The 22526-nt window shown below is 40.7% G+C and overlaps 2 protein-coding genes across 2 annotated transcripts; both read right to left on the bottom strand.

Moving 5' to 3' along the window:
• Nucleotides 1-331: 331 nt before the first annotated feature.
• LOC118278918 (KIF-binding protein-like) lies at nt 332-2708 on the bottom strand. Its single transcript, XM_050703998.1, has one exon. It carries the CDS (start codon nt 2626-2628, stop codon nt 961-963), a length of 1668 nt encoding a protein of 555 aa, XP_050559955.1. The 5' UTR covers nt 2629-2708; the 3' UTR covers nt 332-960.
• Nucleotides 2709-13821: 11113 nt separating this feature from the next.
• On the bottom strand, nt 13822-20602 carry LOC118266414 (uncharacterized). The gene has a single exon (XM_035579865.2). The coding sequence runs from the start codon at nt 19667-19669 to the stop codon at nt 14465-14467; it is 5205 nt and encodes a 1734-aa protein (XP_035435758.2). The 5' UTR covers nt 19670-20602; the 3' UTR covers nt 13822-14464.
• Nucleotides 20603-22526: the final 1924 nt, after the last annotated feature.

Below are 22526 nucleotides of genomic sequence, written 5' to 3' on the forward strand. Positions count from 1 at the left end.
GCACACGATGCCGTCACCGCGCCGTCGCCGCGCCGACGCCGCACCGTTACACTGTGGCGGCATCGTGTGCACGAGCGCTTACTGGGCTTTTTTCGAAAAATTTCTCAGTGGTAGCACGGAGTCTGGAAATGTACCCGGTATATGGCAATAGGCTCACCACCTACATGGGACTCACAACATAAATTGTGAAAAGTGGGTGTACACAATGGCATTACGTGCCATAATGTAACCTCTGCCTACCCCTTCGGGGATTAAAGGCGTAACGATATGTATGTATATATGAAAATACTCTTTCAGCATTATTACGTGTATACAAATGATAAATATCATATTGAATTTATTTATTTATTATGTTAGATAAAAATAATGACCAAAGTACAAAGTAAATTGTGTTTCATTTTTAATTGTATTATAAATACGTATAATTATTATTTTATAATTAATAATTTCAAAGTTAACTGTAAAAGTCGCATATTCATTTCCCGACAAATCCTTTCAGGTAAGCGTCCACAGGCCCGCATCGGATGCAGTTGCAGTTGTTGGAGTTTATGTACTTACTAGCGGACCCGACAGACGTTGTCCTGTATACACGTCTTTAATTTGAAAATTTGTCGGATCCAATGTAAAACATTCCAAAATCAACAACTACTAATAAGTTAAATATTAATTTAAAAAACATTGTCCAGCGCACAAAATTGTGAATCTAAACCATTCTCAGATCCCCTTGAATACACACAAAAAATTACATCAAAATCGGTCCAGTCTTTTAAGAGAAGTTCAGTGACATACACACTTACAGAAGAATTATATATAATTATAAAGATATAAAGATTAAGGCAAACTAAAATCCGTTGCGTGCGGTGCGTGTGATACTTCCGATGCGGGCCTGCGGACGCGTACCTTTATTCTAACGTTTGTATTTTTTTTCACATAGATTATATTATGTTTTAACATATTAAGTTAGTTTTTTAGTATTCCTGTACTAAAGCTTAACTGCGACGGAGAGCGTGCTAGCAGCTGCCCGCTCAGCCGATATAGCTTCCCGTTAATGGAAGTTGCAGCTTCCATTTTCCTCAAAAACATGTTCTTACTCGACGTGTTTAGAGCTTTCTCCGTCAGAGTCTTGTTGGATTCGGAATCTAGAGAGTTAATAATAGAATCTGCATCATTTTCCATATTAAATATATTCGTATGAGACTCTTCGCGCCATAACTTCTGCAAATTGAGCGCCATCAGCTCCAGTTGTACCTGGGACAGCTCCCTGATCACGTCAATCTGGACCGACATAACATTGTCACAATTTTTCAACAAGGAGTTCAGCGTTTCCAGCACGTTGGCACGTCTCTTCTGAATACTGTACTGGTTATCGATGTTACGCTCGAAGAAAGCCAAGTGCTCGTACAGTTCTGCCAGCTGCAAGCAGCACGATATGTACTGAGCTGAATTATGTTCAAAGTCATAGAAATGCTTAGCCCTCATTAACCACTTATAAATAAAAGCGAATAACTTTTTTGCATCCTCAACGCTGCAAACACTCTCCAGTGGAACTTTGGCTTCTATCTCTTTCAAATCCAATGATGGGAAAGTGAACAGTTTCTCAGGTGTACAATCTCCCTTTCCAGACTTTTCAGCACCCAGATCTTTAGCAAACTCCTCGTCGATCTTCTCTGAGTTATCCGGCGCATCTTCCATCAAGTCCACAGTCTTCCATAGATCTGAGACTGCACCCGTTGAAGTTTGAGCAAAGTATTTGTTCAAAATTTTCTTTTTAGACATTTTGAAGAGCGTCAGTCCGTATTTGACCCAGTGATGGCTCAATTCCAGGAAGTGGATTTCAAAATCTGTTTTTTGTAATACGAATTCTTCAGGCATAAGTTTACAGTTATCGTGACATGTCCTTAATACGTGGTAGGCGGCACACAGGTGATGGCGGGCATTGCCAATTTGGTTAAGGTAGGTGAAATAATTGCCCAGCCGCGCCGTCCGTAAGGCCCAGTCTTGTGGAGTGCCATCCTTCATTTCTAATTGCCTACGAAGAGCCGTGTGGTTATACAGGGTGTATTTTTGAGGGAGGTTCATTTTATTGTACAGAAATGCTTGCATTTGGACGTTATTAGTGATGACTTTGTCAATTTTCTCTGGATTCACACGTTTGATGTTTCTCACTATCTCCACTGTAAATAGGTCTTCAGCATCAAGAAAGTCGTCGGGTTGAGATTTGCTGATCTGGTCGTACAGATCTTCCATACTCTCGAGGATCTCGCGAGCGTTGTTGTTCTTGTCTAGCTGAATCAAGTAGTAGCATAGAAGATTCTGTATTCTCAGCATTATGAAAAGACATTCCTTTCTTAACGCGAACTGTTTCAATTTTTCGAAAGACGTTTGTAGCATGTTTTTTTTCTCGATGAGTGATAAAGGCATTGTTTTAACAGACAGGAGTGCAAGGTAGCCTTCCATAGCCAAAGATCTTATATATTGGTCATGATTCTCCTTACCTAAGACTACCAAATCATTGGTAAGGGCTTGGATGTCCTTTTTCAAATTTTGGAGACGCTCAGACGAGTTCTTACACTTTATATTGGTTCTTACGTTTTCGAATGTTGTGGAGATTCTAGTTAATGTTTCCATCTTATTTTATTATAACACTTATAATTTTTTCATTAATGCAAAGTGACATATATCATACTGTCAGATTTAAGTAAATGTTCTGTTTTCGCAGTGCGCGAAGTTTGAAGTTGTCATGCAGCCAGTACGCGAGACTTCCCAAGTATTGAGGTTTTCATACTGCGTATTTTTCATCATTGAGGTAAATCACAAGGTAATCGTGCAATTGATACCCTGCCTTATCGCACACTTAATAGATCTATACTAGTTACATCTTTATAATAAAGAGGTAAAATTTGTAAGTTTGTATGTAGGGGGTAATATCTGGAACTAATGATTCAATCCTAAAAATTTTGTCACTGGTAGAAAGCTACATTATTCCTGAGTGCTATAGGCTATAAATTATTTTTTTAACATGTATATTAACTACCTCATTACTACTTGTTGCTCAAATTCACCAAGATCATAATATAATCACTGTTTAATCCAAATGGCTTCTTTGGTGGCAGCACAGGCCGCCATAAATTCTGCTTCTGTAGTCGACAGAGCGACAGTGTGTTGCCTTTGACTGCACCATGTTACAGCAGCTCCACATTTCATAAACATGTATCCAGTTGTTGACCTTCTAGTTGTGATGTCATTAGCATAGTCAGCATCACTATAGTCTACTATATAATTCAGAAGATTTTTCTGATCGGTAGCACATACTTGATGGTGTCTTTGAGATACTTTAAAATCTTCTTAACAGCTGTCCAGTGAGTTTGATTGTAGCAATTCAAAAATCTACTTACCAGCCTCACAGCAAACATTATGCCTGGTCTGTTTACAATGGCAAGATGCATCAGAGAACCAACAACTTCTCTATAAGAAGGATTCTTCTCAGGGGGGTGCTCACTTTTCTCTAGTTTTGAATGAAGAACGCTGTTGGGATTAGCATTATTCATATCAAATTTATTTAGTAACTGTTTGATATACTTTTTTTTTTTGAGGGGGGAAAATTATCCAATGACTTCTCCCGCCTTGGGCGAGGCGAGAGGAAGTGTCAGACTCTTACTGACTAAAAACCACCCCGTTCCTTCTCCTGCTTTTCGAGCCGGAGCCCCGGTAAACCCGCTAGGTAGTCCGCAGCTCCGGATCAGGCATCAGCCCTACTGGGCCCCATCTGTGGAACTGTTTGATATACTTGGATTGATGTATGAAGATGTAATTGTGAGATACTAGAATATCCATTCCAACAAAATTTCCAGGTATTGTCACATCAAATACTGTTTTCTGACTTTGATTTAGAAAATAAAACCTCATCATCCACATAAATACAGAGATAACACATTGTACATTTAATATTTGCAACATATACACATTGATCTGCTTTACTGTTTGTGAAGCTAAATTTCTGAAATACAGAATTGAATGTAGTATTCCAGCACCGTAGTGCTTGTTTAAGACCATACAGGGACTTTATCAATTTACATACTTTATTTGGTTCATGTATTAGACCTTCGGGGGGATACACGTATATGTTTTCTTCTAGTTCCCCATACAGAAAAGCAGTTTTAACGTCAAGTTGAACGTTGATCGTGCGATCCATGGCCCTCTACGGCGCCCCTGTGTAGGCGTCGAACCTGATGCGGCGGCCAACTCGGGGGCTGCTCACGTCCCAAAGGGTCATGGCCATCTGGGTGATCTGCAGATATCGCATGATCTCCGGAGAGGCGGCTAACCTCCTTGCTGGACTACCGCCGTGGGATTTGGAGGCGAAGGTGCTCGCGCGCGAAACTCCACTGCCGCGCCAGATTAGTGCGTGGCGGGATGAGATCCGGCGCGATCTTATGGCGGGATGACAGCAACGACTGTCGCAAGCGAGGGCTAGGCTCACTGTCATTGCAGTGGTAAGTCCCTTCTTTGAGGAGTGGCTAGAGAGGCGCCATGGCATCCTCACCTACCGCCTGACGCAGATGCTTACCGGATACGCCCGGTGGACACAGTAGAACTTACGGTGGCGGTCTGCTCTGCGTGGACTGAGCACCGCCGTGTCCTCAGGGAAGTGATCGGCGATGGTGACTTCTCGCGTCCGGCTTTGTTTCAGGCCATGGTACGGAGCGAGGGGGACTGGGATGCCATCTCCTCCTTCTGCGAAGCAGTCATGCTAGCTAAGGAGGAAGCGGGGCGCGTGAGGGAACGAACCTCCTCACGCCCCAGCCGTCGCGAGAGACACTCCGGGCGTCGCGTCGGGGATCGCGCGACGATCTCCGGCCACCGTAAGTGCGGGTCTGCGGATGGCGAGTAAGGGTAGCTCGCCGCCCGATCAGATCCAGTCCCGTACGTACGTCGCGTCGCGTCCCGCGCGCGCCTCAATGAGCCATCAGACCACCACAGATGGGGCCCAGTAGGGCAGATGCCTGATCCAGAGCTGCGGACTACTACTAGCGGGTTTACCGGGGCTCCGGCTCAAAAAGCAGGAGTAGAAACGGGGTGGTCAGTAAGAGTCTGACAATCCCTCCCGCCTCGCCCAAGGCGGGAGAAGTCAATGGACAATTTTCCTCAAATTATGATGTAGCACAGGAATTTGAAAATTTTTTTACTAATATTCCTATTAAAATAACTAGAGATTTAAATTCTTCAGCCGCACTCTCAACTAGTTTGCTTAAAAAAAATGTAAAAACATGTCAAGATGATTTCAGTTTTCAATATACGAATCCTCTAGAGATCGTTAAAGTTTTTAAAGAAATTAAGATAAAATCAACTGAGGATCTTTGGGGACTATCGGTGAAAGTCTGTAAAACAATTATTCATACTATAGCGCCCTATCTGGCTATGATTTTTAATAAAAGTATAGATGACGGGGTTTTCCCTGACCTTATGAAATATAGCAAAGTTATCCCACTATTTAAAAGCGGTGAAACCACAGAGCCTAATAATTATAGGCCTGTATCTATTCTGCCGGTCCTCAGCAAGGTGTTTGAAAAGTTGATATTGTCTCAGATGCTTCATCATTTTAATAAAAACTCTATCTTCCACCATCAGCAATATGGTTTCACTAAAGGTCGTTGTACAACTGACGCCGGTGTTACTTTAATGAAAGAAATATTTGGTGCCTGGGAGGAAGCACAAGATGCCATAGGTGTTTTTTGCGACCTCTCAAAAGCATTTGATTGCGTTGATCATGAGACACTTTTGCTGAAATTAAATCATTACGGGATTAGAAACACTGCGCTCCGTCTATTGAAATCATATTTAGAGGATAGGCAGCTGAAAGTTCATATAAACGGGGTTAATTCACAAGGGTCTGAGATAAAAATGGGCGTTCCTCAGGGTTCAATATTGGGTCCTTTTCTTTTTTTAGTCTACATTAACGATTTGCCACTCATATTCGAAAATGAACCAAAAATGGTGCTGTTTGCAGATGATACATCATTGATTTTTAAGATAGGTCGACGTATGAATAATTTTGACGACGTAAACAGCACCATTCTTCATGTCTATAATTGGTTTACTATTAATAACTTAGCGCTTAATGAGAAAAAAACCAAATGTATTAAATTTTGCTTGCCAAACGTACAAAATAACGAATGTTATGTTGCTTTGAACGGACAAAAGTTGGAATTTGTTAAGGAGACTATATTTTTGGGTATCACACTAGATGACAGATTACAATGGGGGCCCCACATAAAAGCACTTTCGGGGAGACTAAGCTCCGCTGCTTATGCAGTCAGACAAATTAGGCAGCTAACGGATGTAAATACAGCAAGGCTTGTTTATTTTAGCTATTTCCACAGCATAATGTCTTACGGCATTTTGCTGTGGGGTCGGGCCGCGGATGTAGAATCAATTTTTATTTTGCAAAAGCGAGCTATTCGAGCAATATATAACTTGCCCCGTCGTGAATCTTTGAGAGAACTTTTTAAAACTATAAATATTCTTACAGTGCCTTCTCAATTCATTTACGAAAATATTATGTACGTAAGAAAAAATCAACAATTGTTTGAAAAAAGAAGCGACAGACACAATCTTAATACGAGAGGTAAAAATAAGTTGGCTATACCGCAATTCCGATTGTCCAAAGTGCAGAAATCCTTCATGGGTTTTTGTGTTAAATGTTATAATAAACTACCAACTACCATACTGAATCTGAACGAGAAAAAATTTAAATCTTGTATAAAGCGTGAACTGTGTAAACAGGCATATTATAAACTGTCAGATTATATTGAGGATAAAAATGCGTGGCAGCATGTTGGTCCGGCTCCACTGGACACTCGCTCACACTAGACAATGCTCAAATACGATCACTAGTTACACGTTAACTTAAAGTATTAATTTATTCCAATGCAGTCTAGGGATCCTGTGGCATCAAGTAGATATATTTTTTTTTATGTGAAAGATTAAATTATATATTATTATTATTTGTATAGAAGCATTATTTCAAAATTGTAAGTGTACATATGTGGGCACTATGTTTGAAATAACCCGCTATTTTATTTTCTTTACAAATTGGTTTTATTGTCCCGTTAGTTTTGACGTATTGTAGTTACATTGTTCCTACATATATATACAATAGATAAATAGTGTATCAGAGAAATTGTAAAAAACTTCTTTTTTAAAAGAGTAACGATGGAGTTTCTTGCTCGTTCTTCTCCATTCGAAGCTACACTTTGGAACGAGCGCCTAGCTTCACTGACAGACAGACTGACGGACAATTCAATTTGACGTTTCAAAAGTGCCTTATTTAGGATTAATTGAAATAAATGCTTTGACTTTGACTTTGACAATTTTCCATATATTTAATAGCTTCTTTGTATGTTTCAGGCACTTGCTCAGGCACTGAGCATTCATCATAGCAAAGGTAAGTTTGTTCTTTATTTCTATTTCTAGGTCTCAATGTTATGTTGCTTCGAGGAAGAGTACCAATATTATTTTCTGGTAAGTACTTATCTGAGCTTTCCGAGTTATAAGATTCTTCCCTGTTTTCTTCATTAGACTTATTTGACGTTAAACTTTCTTCATTACTTTTACAATGTGTATCTAATGTTTTGTTTTCTGTTTCAGATAATTCTAGAGCGACATAGTTCCTCTTCACAGTACATTCCAGAAATACAGCATCCCTGCTCTTTATGATAGTTTTAGTATTTGGTAATAGGAACCTATATCCTTTTTTAACCGACTTCAAAAGAAGGAGGACGTTCTCAATTCGACTGTATTTTTTTATGTATGTTAATCCATATCTCCGGCAGTTATGGTCTGATTTGAGAAATTCTTTTTGTGTTTGAAAGAGTACGATGTCAGTGTGGCCCCATATAATTGTTTTCAAAGTCTGACCATAAATGTGGAAGATAATCTAGGGAACTCCTTAAAAATGAGCAGAATGTGCTCTGCGTATACGTTTAAGTGATGCATACTAGCTTATCTTTCTCAGTAATCATAAAATTCAGGACAGATAGTAGCATATCTGGTATAGAATGATGGGTAGCTTGATGTGCTGTCTGAGTTACATGACTGGATATGTAGGTACCGTATCTAATCTATTTGTGTGTTTGACAACTGACTATGTATGTAGCTTATGAACAGGTTACTGTCAGCTGTCGGCCCCACAGATCATAAGTAAGGGTTCAATCAGGGTTTAATCAGGTTAATATACATTTGAAAGTAACGTACTTATGCGTCAATATGGGTAGATATTAATATTATTAATATAAAGTTACATTTACAAAATATTAAAACCAACTTCAAATGTTTTCACTGGTATTGTATCTTGTGATCTCACAATAGATATAATTTAGGTACTGAATAGATACTCATGACATTTCCTGCCTGACCTTGGAAAACGAAACCATTGAGAAAATCATTTTTCCACGCAGAGAAAGTCACTGGCAAAAGCTTATTACAAGTTTCGCAGCCTCGTCATTTCTGCTAATGCTCTCTCGTCATGAGGACTACTTAATAATTTGTTAGTGTCTAACGGCGCATTCCAATAACCTACCGATCGGTAGATTTGCCTACCAGCGGTAGAATTTTGACATAAGCTCCATACAAAATGTGGGTAGGCAAATCTACCGATCGGTAGGTTATTGGAAGGCGCCGTAAATGAGACAAAACAATGCCCTCCAGTTTTTTCACTCGACTAAGAGCGACATAAGTCTGCCCTTTGGCAAAAATTTTTTTGCCTATATCTATGACAGCTCGCTCAAGAGTTGAGCCTTATAGCTTATGGACAGTGACGGCCCAGCTCAAAATTAAGGGAAGCATTCGACGCTCTACATCTCCGTATCCCCTTGTGACTTGATAAGTGGCACACACTGGGGGTATGGCAATGCAACCATTATTATCTTTTAACCGACGACCAATAGAATGGTCATCGAATTTAATGAGTACAGCTTCTGGAAGCTCCCCTTCTTCCAATTGGTCTCGGCGGAGGGCAGGCCATTTAGTTTTTTTTTAAAATACCCATTGCTCCATTGACGTGTCCTTCAGAAACGGATATATTGCGTCTTAACATTATTCGTGACTCGACACTCAATTTGACAGTCTTCAATAGTCCACCAAAATTGTTAACGTCCTTTGGAATAACATTGTCTGGTGGCCTTTTACCGTTAGTCGCAATCTCGCGAGATTCGTCTATAGCATTAATCGTGTATAAGCGATGTTTCTTTGATATCATACTGCTAATTTTTTCATTATAAGCATCAACTTGTCTGATGGTTGGATATAATACAAACAGCTAGATGTCAGTTCACAGAAGGAGAACAGCTGCCACAAATTTATTTCTGCCAATAACCATGGTGTCAGTCACCTTCCTGGCCCAGCAGTCATCAGTCCTTCGTGACGTGGCCTGCCCATTGCCATGTCAGCCTGCATATTTTGAGAGCTATGTCTGTAACTCTTGTTCTTTGGCCATATTTCGGATTTTGTCGCGCAAAGATACTCCGCGCGCTGGGCGACTCTGAACCTTTCTAAAAGGCCAGCAGTTAGGGACCATGTCTCGGTACCGTAACTCATCACCGGCAACACACACTAGTTGTACATCCTGGTCTTCAGACACTGCGGGATTTTTGACGAGAAGACTTCATGTAACTTCCCAAATGCTGCCCATCCGAGTTGGATTCTTCGGGCGACCTCTTTCTCGAAGTTGGACCTACCTAGCTGGATGATCTGACCCAGGTATGTGTAGAGGTCTACAACTTCGAGTTATCGTTACCAACGATAACCGGTATAGGTGCAACATGGATATTTGACATGATTTTCGTCTTGTCCATGTTCATTTTAAGGCCCACCTGTTGGGAAACGATATTGAGGTTGCTGAGCATAGTGTTCAGGTCTTCCAGCGAGCGACTCAGCCATTACAACTATGTCATCGGCGCAACGGAGATGAGTGATGTATTCGCCATTAATGTTGATGCCGCGTCCGCTCCAGTCCAAGAGCTTAAAAACGTCCTCCAGTGCGCTCGTGAACAGTTTTGGAGATATAACGTCTCCCTGTCTCACGCCCTTCCGCAACTGGATTGGCCTCGTAGTCTCTTCCTGGAGTCGGATGCGCATGGTGTTTCATATACAATGAGCCAATAAATGTTTCTCTATTTTCGTCTTTCATTTTCTAGATTTGTCCGGTATTTTTAAACGGTTTTATTTAGCTCACCCCGTTTGTTTTATTCTTTCTTGGGTCAAATTTAGTAATTCAAATTTCACCCTCTTCCTGTCAACCGATTAATCTGAAATTTTGTGTACACTTTGGATTTTGGTGACAATACAATTATGTTTATTCATTATCATTATAAATTCAAGATGGCCGCCGCTACAAAATGGCGGATAATTTAGGTTTTATGAATCCCATCAATATGGGTATCAAATGAAAGGGCTCAACAAGCAGAATACAATATACTATAAAAAAAAAATCTAAGATGGCGGCCGCTACAAAATGGCGGATAACGTAGGTTTTATCAATCCCATCAATATGGGTATCAAATGAAAGGTCTCAACAAATAAAATACAATTTACTATGCAAAATTGAAATCTAAGATGGCCGCCGCTACAAAATGGTGGATAATTTAGGTTTTATGAATCCCATCAATATGGGTATCAAATGAAAGGGCTCAACAAGCAGAATACAATATACTATAAAAAAAATTAAATCTAAGATGGCGGCCTCTACAAAATGGCGGATAACGTAGGTTTTATCAATCCCATCAATATGGGTATTAAATGAAAGGTCTCAACAAGTTGAATACAATTTACTATGCAAAATTGAAATCTAAGATGGCCGCCGCTACCAAATGGCTGATAACAATTTTTTATCAATCCCAACAATATGGGTATCAAATAAAAGGGCTTGACAAGAAGAATACAGTGCACTATACAAGCTCAATATTTAAGATGGGCGCAGCCACTAAATGGCGTATGTGCTTTCATGGCCGCGGGAACGCGCCACCAAATAACGGCGGGAGGGGTTCCCATCGGCGTCGAGACTACGATGAAGTATCTAGGACTCGTCCTCGACAGTCGATGGAACTTCGTGGAACACTTCCGACGTTTGGCTCCTAAGTTGGAACGGACGGGGTCTGCGCTTAAGCGGCTCCTGCCAAACCTCGAGGGGCCAAATGCCTCCTGCCGGAGGTTGTACGCGGGGATCGTGCGGTCCATGGCCCTCTACGGCGCCGCTGTGTGGGCGCCGAACCTGATGCGGCGACCAGCTCGGGCGCTGCTCACCTCTCAGAGGGTCATGGCCATCTGAGTGATCCGCGGATATCGCACGATCTCCGGAGAGGCGGCGAACCTCCTTGCCGGATCACCGCCGTGGGATTTGGAGGCGAAGGTGCTGGCGCGCGTCTTCAGTTTGCGCGCCGACGCGTGTCGCCGGGCGAAACCTGGGCTCGCTGTCATTGCAGCGGTAAGTCCCCTCTTTGAGGAGTGGCTAGAGAGGCGCCACGGCGTCCTCACCTACCGCCTGACGCAGGTGCTTACTGGACATGGGAGTTTCGGTAGGTTCCTGTTCCTTATTGGGCGGGAGGAAACGCCCGGGTGTCATCACAGGACCGCCCGGAGGACACGGTAGAACATACGGTGGCGGTGTGCCCTGCGTGGGCTGAGCACCGCCAAGTCCTCAGGGATGTGGTCGGCGACGGCGACCTCTCGCGCCCGGCACTGGTTCAGGCCATGGTGCGGAGCGAGAAGGACTGGGATGCCGTCTCCTCCTTCTGCGAAACAGTTATGCTAGCTAAGGAGGAGGCGGGACGCGTGAGGGAACGAACTTCCTCACGCCCCAGCCGACGCGAAAGACACTCCGGGCGTCGGGGATCGCGTGACGATCTCCGGCCGCCGTAAGTGCGGGTCTGCAGACGACGAGCAAGGGTAGCTCGCCGCCCGAACAGAACCAGACCCGTGCGTGCGGCGCGTCGCGTTCCGCGCGCGCCTCAAAGAGCCATCAGACCACCACAGATGGGGCCCAGTAGGGCTGATGCCTGATCCGGAGCTGCGGACTACCTAGCGGGTTTACCGGGGCTCCGGGTCGAAAAGCATGAGAAGGAATGGGGTGGTTTTTAGTCAGTAAGAGTCTGACACTCCCTCTCGCCTTACCCAAGGCGGGAGAAGTCATTGGATGATTTTCCCCCCTCAAAAAAAAAGCCACTAAATGGCGTATAATAATAAGATTTAAATTTAGAAATTGAATCTGTAATTTAGGTACCTACTTATCTGATTAATCCAGCCTGAATCCACCACCCAAGTCAAGATTTTGTATCGTGTTGAGGGCTGTGTGGCGTTAGGGTGGCTAAAAATGATACGTCGTTAGCGGTACACCACCCAAGTTAAGGTGAAAGGTTAAAACGTGCCGAGAACTGTATGGCATTAGGGTGGATAAAAATGATATGTCGTTAGCGTTTTCCCCTCAAGACTCAGGCGCATCTTGAGAAGAATGTTGCCTTTAATACTATCACGGGCTTCTACAATTCTAAAATGCAGGGCAGCACTGTGGATCACGCAGTCGTATACTTAGGTGAGAAACTGTTTGAAGAAGGTCAAGCCTACGTGGCTCTTAGTAGAGTAAGATCTTTGCAGGGACTATGTATAGAGGAGTTGGACTGCAATAAACTAACGGGCAAGAAACCTTGCGAAATTGAAATGAAGCACTAAATGAATTAAACAGAATGCGAAATAAAAACTAAAAACTAGAAAATAAAAACTGAAAAGTAAAAACAAGTCTAAAAGTGTAGATAGCAATGCTATTACCACAAAATTAAATAATTTCATAATCAATACACAAAAAATAATAATCTTATGCGAAACATAATTGAGTGTAACAGTCGGGACCCATTAAATAAACTAGACTAAAATCATTCAATATGGGTCCCGATTGTTACACTCAATTATGTTTCGCATAAGATTATTATTTTTTGTGTATTGATTATGAAATTATTTAATTTTGTGGTAATAGCATTGCTATCTACACTTTTAGACTTGTTTTTACTTTTCAGTTTTTATTTAAAGTGTTTTTTATGCAGTCGGGTTTTTTAGTTAGTTATAATACGGCTATGTGTTTCTCAAGATTTCACCCGCGACACGAAACGACAGTTCAGAAACCGCTAGTCAATCGCGTCGCGTAGTACCTATACGAGTATTTAGTTTGGATAATAAAGAACCTAATTGCACATAGTATTTTTTTTCTATATGTCAGTGATATACCATTTTGGAATCCTCATGATGAGCTCTTTAATTTGATACCCATATTGTAGCAAATAATTTTTTTTTTTTTTTACTTCTATCTAGGGCGCCTCACGGCCGCCATGTTGGTTTTTGTTTTACGTTACATATCTAAGAACACTTGGGTAATTAAGACGAATCCAACGATGCCCTGATTGTCGAAATCCATCAAGCCGTTTCGAAGAAATGAGGTAATAAAGAATATTAGGCTGTGTATATTTGGGTATACAATGGAGCAAATGAAAGCCCTTTTTTAACAATTAAAACTTATAATCAAAAAATATATGTTAACAGAGGAGCGGACGTTGACAGAATGAATTGCTAATTTTCTAGCACCGTTAACTCGCTGCGCGGCGCCTGATTATTATAATGGCAATTTAGGGAACAGAGAGTAGAGTTCCCTAAGAAAAGGAGGATCCTCCGACCAGGCGAGGTGATCAGCCTGGCGGGCGTTCTGCCCGCCTGTTGTTCGTTGGGATTTTCTATCCCCAATGTAGTGTTTATAGTATTAGGAGATAAATAAAATACTAGACACTAACTTTAAATTGACTATATTGATAAAATAATAAAATATACAGTTTTAGTTATGAGATCAACGAAATTATATAAAATTAATGCGAGAGTAAGTTTTTGGATGCGCGCGCGATCGCTAGCCGAGGCGGACTGACGTCACTGACGTGGGCGAGCGAGGGGCGCGAGTGAAGCGCGGGGTGGAGGCGGCGGCCGCGCCGCGTGCCGAACGGCTCCGCGAACTCCCGAAGTGTCCCGAGCATGTTGTCAACGCGGGCGCCAGGGCTCCGCTAGCGGCCGGACGGTGTGTAGGTATAGCTAAGGGCGTGTACATACGTGCGCAGGCATAAGGCCGTGTATAGATGAAATAAAGTTATAAAGTAGTATGTATGGTAAGAATGTGAATGTAATATATGTAGTATGTAGGTTTGTATGTATATGTATTTGTGTATTTGTATGTATGTAAATGTTTATATTTATTTATGTATGTATTTATGTATGTATGAGTGTAAATGATATGTTTATGTTTGTTTATTTATGCGTATAAATGTTTGTTATTATAATGTACCTTAGCTATACCCTACAGCAATTATACACATATTTGCGGTTTGCTAAGTTGGAAAGTCGTAGGCGCCGTAACATCATCCCGCCCGTTGAAAGAATCCTTTCAACGATCCTGAAGTTCCTCAGCGTTGGGTAGAGGGCAAAGACGAGTTAGAGACCGCCGCACGCAGCCCTTCATGGTTTGGATATCTGCAACCCTCGATATTCCGTCTGGACCAGGAATCAGCCGCAGAACTCGACCCAGTCGCCAGCATAATGGCGGCGTGTTGTCTTCAGATATGAGTACCATGTCTCCTATATTTAGCTGTGCAGTATTGCTTTTCCATTTAGTTCTCTGCTGCAGCTCCGATATGTATTCCTTTTGCCATCGTCTCCAAAAGTGCTGTCTTATGGTTTCGAGATGTTCGTATCGCTTCCTCTGATTGTCATGGCAGTCCGCCAGAGCAGGTGGTGGCAGTGCCGTCAGTGGTCTCCCGATGATGAAGTGCCCTGGAGATAGGGAGAGGAGGTCATTAGGAGAGGATGACAAGGGACACAAGGGACGACTGTTAAGAATCGCCTCCACTTGTGCAAATAATGTCGAAATCTCTTCGAACGTTAAATGACTATTGCCCATCACACGACGTAAGTGATGTTTAGCGGATTTAACTCCGGCTTCCCAAATGCCGCCGAAATGAGGAGCGTAAGCTGGTGTGAATTTAAATTTGATGCCTTGCTGACTTGCAAAGTCAAAGAGTGGTTCTTTGTTTTGTTGTATAAAGCTCCCTACTTCTTTCGCAGCGGCAACAAAATTACGGCCATTGTCGCTAAATATTTCCAATGGTCTGCCTCTACGCGCGATAAATCGTCTGAGAGTCATGATAAACGCGTCTTTAGTTAAGTCGCTGACTGCTTCAAGGTGCACACATTTATAACGCAAACACACGAAAATACATAAATAGCATTTAATTAAGCGACTTCCGCGGCCCTTGCGATTTAGAATGAAAAAGGGGCCAGCGAAATCTAGACCTGTAGATAAGAATGGAAAGTCCGGGTTAACACGTTGTGACGGCAATTCACCCATTTTTGGGCATAAAAGTTTGCCTCTTAACCTTCTACACCGCACACAGTTATTTACTGTGCGTCTCGCTAAAAGTCTGCCACCTACCGGCCAAACCACTTCCCTTACTGTCGCCAGCAGTAGCTGGGGGCCAGCATGCATGGCGTTTATGTGTTCTTTTTCAAAGTACAATTTTGTAAGCCTATGCCTAGCGTGCAACAATATAGGATGTTTCTTTTCATACGAGTAGATTGAGGCATCTAGGCGCCCACCTACCCGCATTAAATTTTCCACCAGGAAGGGGGAAAGGGACAAAATTTTGCTTTTAGTTGGCAGTGATTTACCTTTTGACAGTATATCATATTCTTTACTGAATGACTCTCGTTGAGCTATAATACAAAGTGTATGGAATGAATCACGCAACTCATCCGCTGATAAGATACCTACCCGTTTATTTTCAGGATGTTTTAAATTATGTATAAATCTTTTAACGAATGCTAATACCCTTTGCAGTTTTGTAAATGATGAGTAGTTATCGAAAATTATTATAGGTTCGTCTATTACTATTGTGTGCGCCTTTGTCTCAGGTAAGTTACTTAATTTATTAGCATCTAAAACTGGCCATTCTGATTCATCTTTCATTAGGAAATTTGGACCAGACCACCACAAATCCATAGCAGGTAAGTTTTTAGGATTAATACCTCTCGATATTAAATCAGCTGGATTAGCATCAGTGGGTACATATCGCCAAGCAGATGGGACAGTCATGTCTACGATTTCGCTTGCACGATTAGCTACGAATGTTTTAAGTTTTGTTAAGTCACTATTAATCCAACCTAACACTACACTAGAATCGCACCAATGTATTACCCTAGTCGGTTTGTATCGTAATGACTCCAACACAGACTTGCACAGTTTAGCGGCAAGTAGCGCGGCGCATAATTCTAGACGCGGAATCGTGGTTGGCTTTAACGGAGACACTTTAGATTTAGCACACAACAATTTTACACTACATTGATTATTACTATCGAATGATTTTACATAGATACATGCCCCATAAGCCGACTGCGAAGCATCACTAAACGAATGCAATTCAACTGCGGTCGATTCGTCAATCAGAACCCATCTAGGAATGGCGAAGTCCGACACACAGTGTAAATTTATTGTAAAGTTACACCAGTCATCCCTTATTTCATCTGGAACCGGTTCATCCCAGTCTAGCTTTAGTCGCCAGATGTTCTGTAAGATGATTTTGGGCTTTATTACAACCGGACTCAAGAGACCTAGGGGATCAAAGATTTTGAATGTATTCGACATAATTGAACGTTTTGTCACGACTGGTACTTTATTATCCGACGAAACATGCTTTATTGGAAAATATATTGTGTCACTGGATGGTTTCCACCCAAGACCAAGAGTGCTTGATGATTCACTAATCGTTAAACTATCATTTTTGTCTATTTCAAGATTGTTAAATAGTGAAGTATTATTACTTTTGTATTTCCTTAGGTTAAAACAATTATTTTTAAGTGCCCTAGCAACGGAACACTGTATATAATGCAAATGCTGCTCGTTGTTGGCTCCGGTTATTAGGTCATCCACGTAGAAATCCTTTTGGATAATTTCTTTGATAAGAGGATCACTTTGCTCTTCACCAACCTGCCATAGACAGCGAGTGCTGAGAAAACTAGCACTTGCAGTACCGTACGTTACAGTATTTAACGTGAAATCTCTGATGGGCTGTGACTCATCATCCCGCCATAAAATACGCTGCAAATTGCGATCCCTTTCGTCCAACAAAATCTGCCTATACATCTTCTCTATATCTCCAGTTAGGAGAAATTTGTATTGGCGAGCGCGTATCAAAATGGCAAAAAGAGAGTCTTGTATATTTGGGCCCGCTAACAAGATGTCATTTAGAGCATACCCAGACGATGAGGGTGCCGAGCCGTCAAACACTACACGCAACTTAGTGGATTCACTATCTTGTTTAAGGACAGCGTGATGGCATAAATAATAGAGTGTACCTTGTATATCAGCTGCCGGGGAGAGATGCCCCAATTGGGCATACTCATTGATGAAATTTGTGTATTCGCTTTTTAATAAAGGTTTACTTCTAAATCTTTTTTCCAAATAATGTAAACGTTTTCTAGCCAATTTAGATGTATCTCCTAGACAGTCACTGCTATCTATTAAGGGCAATCTAACTACGAATCTACCCGATTCATTTTTGTATGTATTTTTAATGAAATGACTTTCACAAGCCTTGTCTTTCTCGCTCACAATTCTTTTAGCAGGCAACTCTTCTAACTCCCAGAATTTGGTGAGTGCGATTTCAAGATTATTGTCTTTAGGCGTGCCAACCATAGCATAATTGCAGCTGGTCTGCTTATTAACATTAGGTAAATTAATAGGACCGGATACTATCCAGCCTAATTGAGTGTTTCTCAACTTTGGATAGCTGGGACCAAGCGATACTTGTTCATTGCCCAAGATATCCCAAAATAAATCAGCCCCAATTAGAATATCCACAGAAGCTGGTTCATAAAATTTAGGGTCCGCTAATACAATATTATTAGGCCAATTTAGTTTTGTAATGTTGACAGGGTACTTTGGCAGCTTACCCGTCAGCTCATTTAATACAAGACAGCATAAATTTGTAATGAATTTGCTATTTAGTGATTTTATTTGTAAGTTACAACTTTCCGTTATACTAGTGGAAATATTATTGCCGATACCTATGACCTTTAGTGAGTCAATGGGGTTCGAATTTAGAGCAAGTTTTTCCTTTAATGAATTTGAGATGAATGATGACTGGCTGCCGCAATCTAGCAGTGCACGAGCCTTTTTGCTTTGTTGTGTTGTTGGATTTATTACTTCAATGACAGCTGTAGAAAGCAATATTTGATTTGAATTTTGTTTACTAAAAGTAACGAATGATTCATTGGAATCATCTATTGAGGTACAATTATTTGCAGAGGTATTTGGACGATGGAGTAAACTATTATGACGTTTTTTGCATTCACGGCAGGGACCCATACGGCATTCGCTAGCCAGGTGACCTTGCCTAAGACAATTGTTGCATAACTTGTATTTATTCACCTCACTTAACCTACTGTCGATGCTCATTGCCTTAAATGTAGGGCAATCATATATTTTGTGATTTTCGTTGCATATCACACAAGAGAATATATTTGATTTATTTGGTTTGATATTAGAACTGGCAAAGGTTTTAGTAACATTGTTTGTTTGCTTATAATTATTGTTGGAATTGAAATTAGTGCGAGTATTAGATTGCGTTGCTTTAGATGGCACGTTGTCACTTTTATTTCGACTCAATGATTCTAACACATCCGCGCGATCGGTAAGGAATTTAAAGAAATTGTCTAAAGTAGGCACATCGGCTTCTAATGTATTACGGAATTCTTCCCATTTAGTTAATGTGTTACTGTCCAATTTTGAACATAAAATAAAGATGAGTAATATATCCCACTTATCTGTTGGTTGTCCTAAGCTAGACAATGCACGCAAATGTTTTGTAACATGATCTATTAAAAACCTAAGCGACCGTTCTGACTCGCGTGGAAACTGCTTTACGCTAAATAATGCATTTAAGTGCTGGTTAATTAACATTCTTTTGTTGTTGTACCGATTGCAGACTAATTTCCAGGCTTCGCTATAATTAGCGGAAGACACCTCTAAATTGGAAATTATTCTAGCCGCATCACCTTCTAAATAGGAATTTAAATAATGAAACTTGTGAATATCTGACAGACGACTATTTTTGTGTATCAGACTCTCAAACGTATCACGGAACTCCAACCATCGGAAATATGCACCGTCAAACTTGGCAATCTTTATTTGGGGTAGTTTCAAACCAAATTCTTGATGTTCCATAAAACAAGAATTATCAACAACGGAACCACGCCTTTGTTCACACTCTAATGCATTCGTAAATTTTTCCATCACTGTTTTGGCGGTGGCAATGTTAATGACAATATCTCGTTCCATAATTTCGCGTTCTTCAATTTCATTATCAATATTGTCGGGATTCAAAACCTCAATTTCACCCTGCAAATCATCCACTCGAATCGACAAAGCTTCAAATTTGGCTAACTTAAGTCTTAATTCCGTTAGTTCAATACTACTCAATTCTGTTTTGCATGCTAAAGTGCCTAGATAATTTTTAAATTTAGTAATCTGCCCCTTTGCGGACGATCGCTTTGTAATTAACTGCCTTAAAACTTTATCAACTGAGTCACTAGGCATCGTGAAGTTATTTAAATAACGTGCAAACAATAATTAGCACGAACGCAAACTAATAGAATGCAAAAACTACGTAATAAATTAATTGTATAAAGCTCACGCTCCTCGTTTCGCCGGCGAGCGCCCGTAGATAAGAAACCGGTTCGCAATCAGCTGATAACAATGCAGCGCAGTGATGCACCGTCGCCAAATGATTGCTAGTAGCTGATAAACAACCTGGAAAGTTTTATTTAATGGTATTAACAATGGGCTATGACTAAGCTGATTTATATCTGGTGGACAAATTAATTTTTGAAGTAGGTAGAAGAATAAAACTTTATGATTTTAAATACGTAAAATAACCGGAAAAACACTCAAATGTTTAAAGTAATTGATTAAATTAGCTTACAACCACATTATCTGCACAATAGAAAGGCACCTTTTAACAGTTGGATGATTTTGGTTGCTTGGAATGTTGGTATGAAAAGGACAATGTGGCGGTCAAGGAAGGGCACTTATCTTTAGCTGATTCCACTGCACAAGGTACTGCTTTTGCTGCACTACTGCTCGCCGTGGTGTGCTGCCTTTATCTCGACGATCCTTGCTACTTGTCTGTCTTCACACCATAAGCTCGGTTTTCAAATCGCCAACGTACATTTCTTCTCCAACTTTTTCGTGCTGATTTATTTCGCGATTTTCGATATTTTGTTGATTTTACGCGTTAGTTCCCCTCATGGGCCACCATTATGTATATTTGGATATACAATGGAGCAAAATGAAAGCCCTTTTTTAACAATTAAAACTTATAATAAAAAATATATGTTAACAGAGGAGCGGCCGCTGACAGAATGAATTGCTAATTTTCTAGCACCGTTAACTCGCTGCGCGGCGCCTGATTATTATAATGGCAATTATACACATATTTGCGGTTTGCTAAGTTGGAAAGTCGTAGGCGCCGTAACAGGCTCATACATACAAGATACGCGCGAAAAACATAACCCTTCCTTGGCAGTCGGGTAATAAAAATAGGTAAAAAAACTTTTTAAGTTAAACGGTTTTATGTGAAACATACATTGCAATGTTTAAGATAAATGTACTAAAAACCAAAAAATAATAAAGTAGATACAGTCGTGGGAATTATAAATATATGCATAGACTAGACTAAAATAAAACCGTGGGGCACGTCAAAACTTACTTACTATTTTCTTGCTCATGGATATTCCAATAGTTATACACTCCATGTAAATAAAAGAGATGTTTCAACTAGTTTATTGTTGGACATTCACACTGCTGGCTGGCGAGGAATCGTTTCACTGCTCGTAGTTTGTCTTTAATCGACAAAACATACGATAAAAGTACTACTCGCTCAACACTATGAAGCCCTAAAACTCGCTTATAATCGAGCTTGCCAACTTGTTTCCAAATTCTAGCCCTACTTATCACACGTCCATCGTTGTCGGTTGAACAACTGCCTAATTATAGTGTAACATTACAAAACAAACATTTTAATCAACGATTGTAGACAATTGACGTGCCCCACGGTTTTATTTTAGTCTAGTCTATGCATATATTTATAATTCCCACGACTGTATCTACTTTATTATTTTTTGGTTTTTAGTACATTTATCTTAAACATTGCAATGTATGTTTCACATAAAACCGTTTAACTTAAAAGTTTTTTTACCTATTTTTATTTTTTTGTAATTCATTATGTTTCCTTTTTCGACAGGAAGTGAGAAAATTGAGTGTAAGGTTTTACCAAACACTTGTCGAGCGGCTACACCAGTCAAAGACCCAACTTCAACAAAGTTAACCTTGAGCAGTACCGTATGTCAACTGTGGGTGCATAACACCGTTTTATATGCTCTACAAGTAGTTTCAAAACGAACGATTTTCCACATCCAGCCCCACCTTCAACAAAGTTAACCTTGAGCAGTACCGTATGTCAACTGTGGGTGCATAACACCGTTTTATATGTTCTACAAGTAGTTTCAAAACGAACGATTTTCCACTTCCAGCCCCACCTGTAATAAACATTAAAAACTGGTCGTCTCGTCCCTGAAGATCATTTTCTATAGGCGCCGAAATTTTTTGAAATAGATCTTTTTGTTGAATGTTGAGTCCATGAATGTTTCTAAGAAAAACTTCGTCTGGCATAACGGTCCTTTCGTTTTCACTTTCGCAGTAGTTATCGTCATCAAAAACAAAACAAACAAATCAGGGGATCATTGTCTGTTCGGGTGTCACGAGCTGCATTGAGGGCAACAGCTTGAGCGAGAGCCTGTTGAATGATTTGCTCTGCATGAGCGAAATCTTCTGCGCTTATGTTACTCTGTAATGGCCTCAGTTGTCCTTGGCGTCTTATAAAACACTGTTCCGCAGTTTCCTCTTCCAGTAAAAGTTCACTCTCAACACGAAACGGTACGTGGCAGACTATCCAACTATAATAATATACTTTTTTGTCACATTTTAATGTATAATAGCGTGTACGCAGTACAGCTGCTCTGTTTCTTATACGCATTCTTATATTGTCTATCAATTTGATATATCTTGCTGGGGTAACGTCTTGGTTCATCAGTTCAGCATCACCATCATCTTCGCTCCATTGTACGTTTACATACATACAGTCTTCTAATTCGTATGGTCGTAGGACGTAGCGATCAAAAATGTTATTATATATACTTGTTTCATCGGCATCAAAACGCAGGAGCCTAAAACGTTCCCTTGGTTTACAGCTGTTTACAAATACAGTTTTTCGTGAAGACATTTTTAATGGTAAATGGCACAGCCTATAAGCACATTCCGGAGCACTTACCAACCGTTGACCTAAAATAGCTATGGATACATAAAACAACTGTTTCCATACATCACTACCTTGCCT

The sequence above is a fragment of the Spodoptera frugiperda genome, chromosome 25 (assembly GCF_023101765.2).
Source record: "Spodoptera frugiperda isolate SF20-4 chromosome 25, AGI-APGP_CSIRO_Sfru_2.0, whole genome shotgun sequence".
NCBI classification, from domain to species: Eukaryota; Metazoa; Arthropoda; class Insecta; order Lepidoptera; family Noctuidae; genus Spodoptera; species Spodoptera frugiperda.

Coding starts and splice junctions, on each gene's coding strand:
- LOC118278918 (XM_050703998.1), bottom strand. CDS start 2,628: ATGGAAACATTAACTAGAATCTCCACAACATTCGAAAACGTAAGAACC.
- LOC118266414 (XM_035579865.2), bottom strand. CDS start 19,669: ATGCCTAGTGACTCAGTTGATAAAGTTTTAAGGCAGTTAATTACAAAG.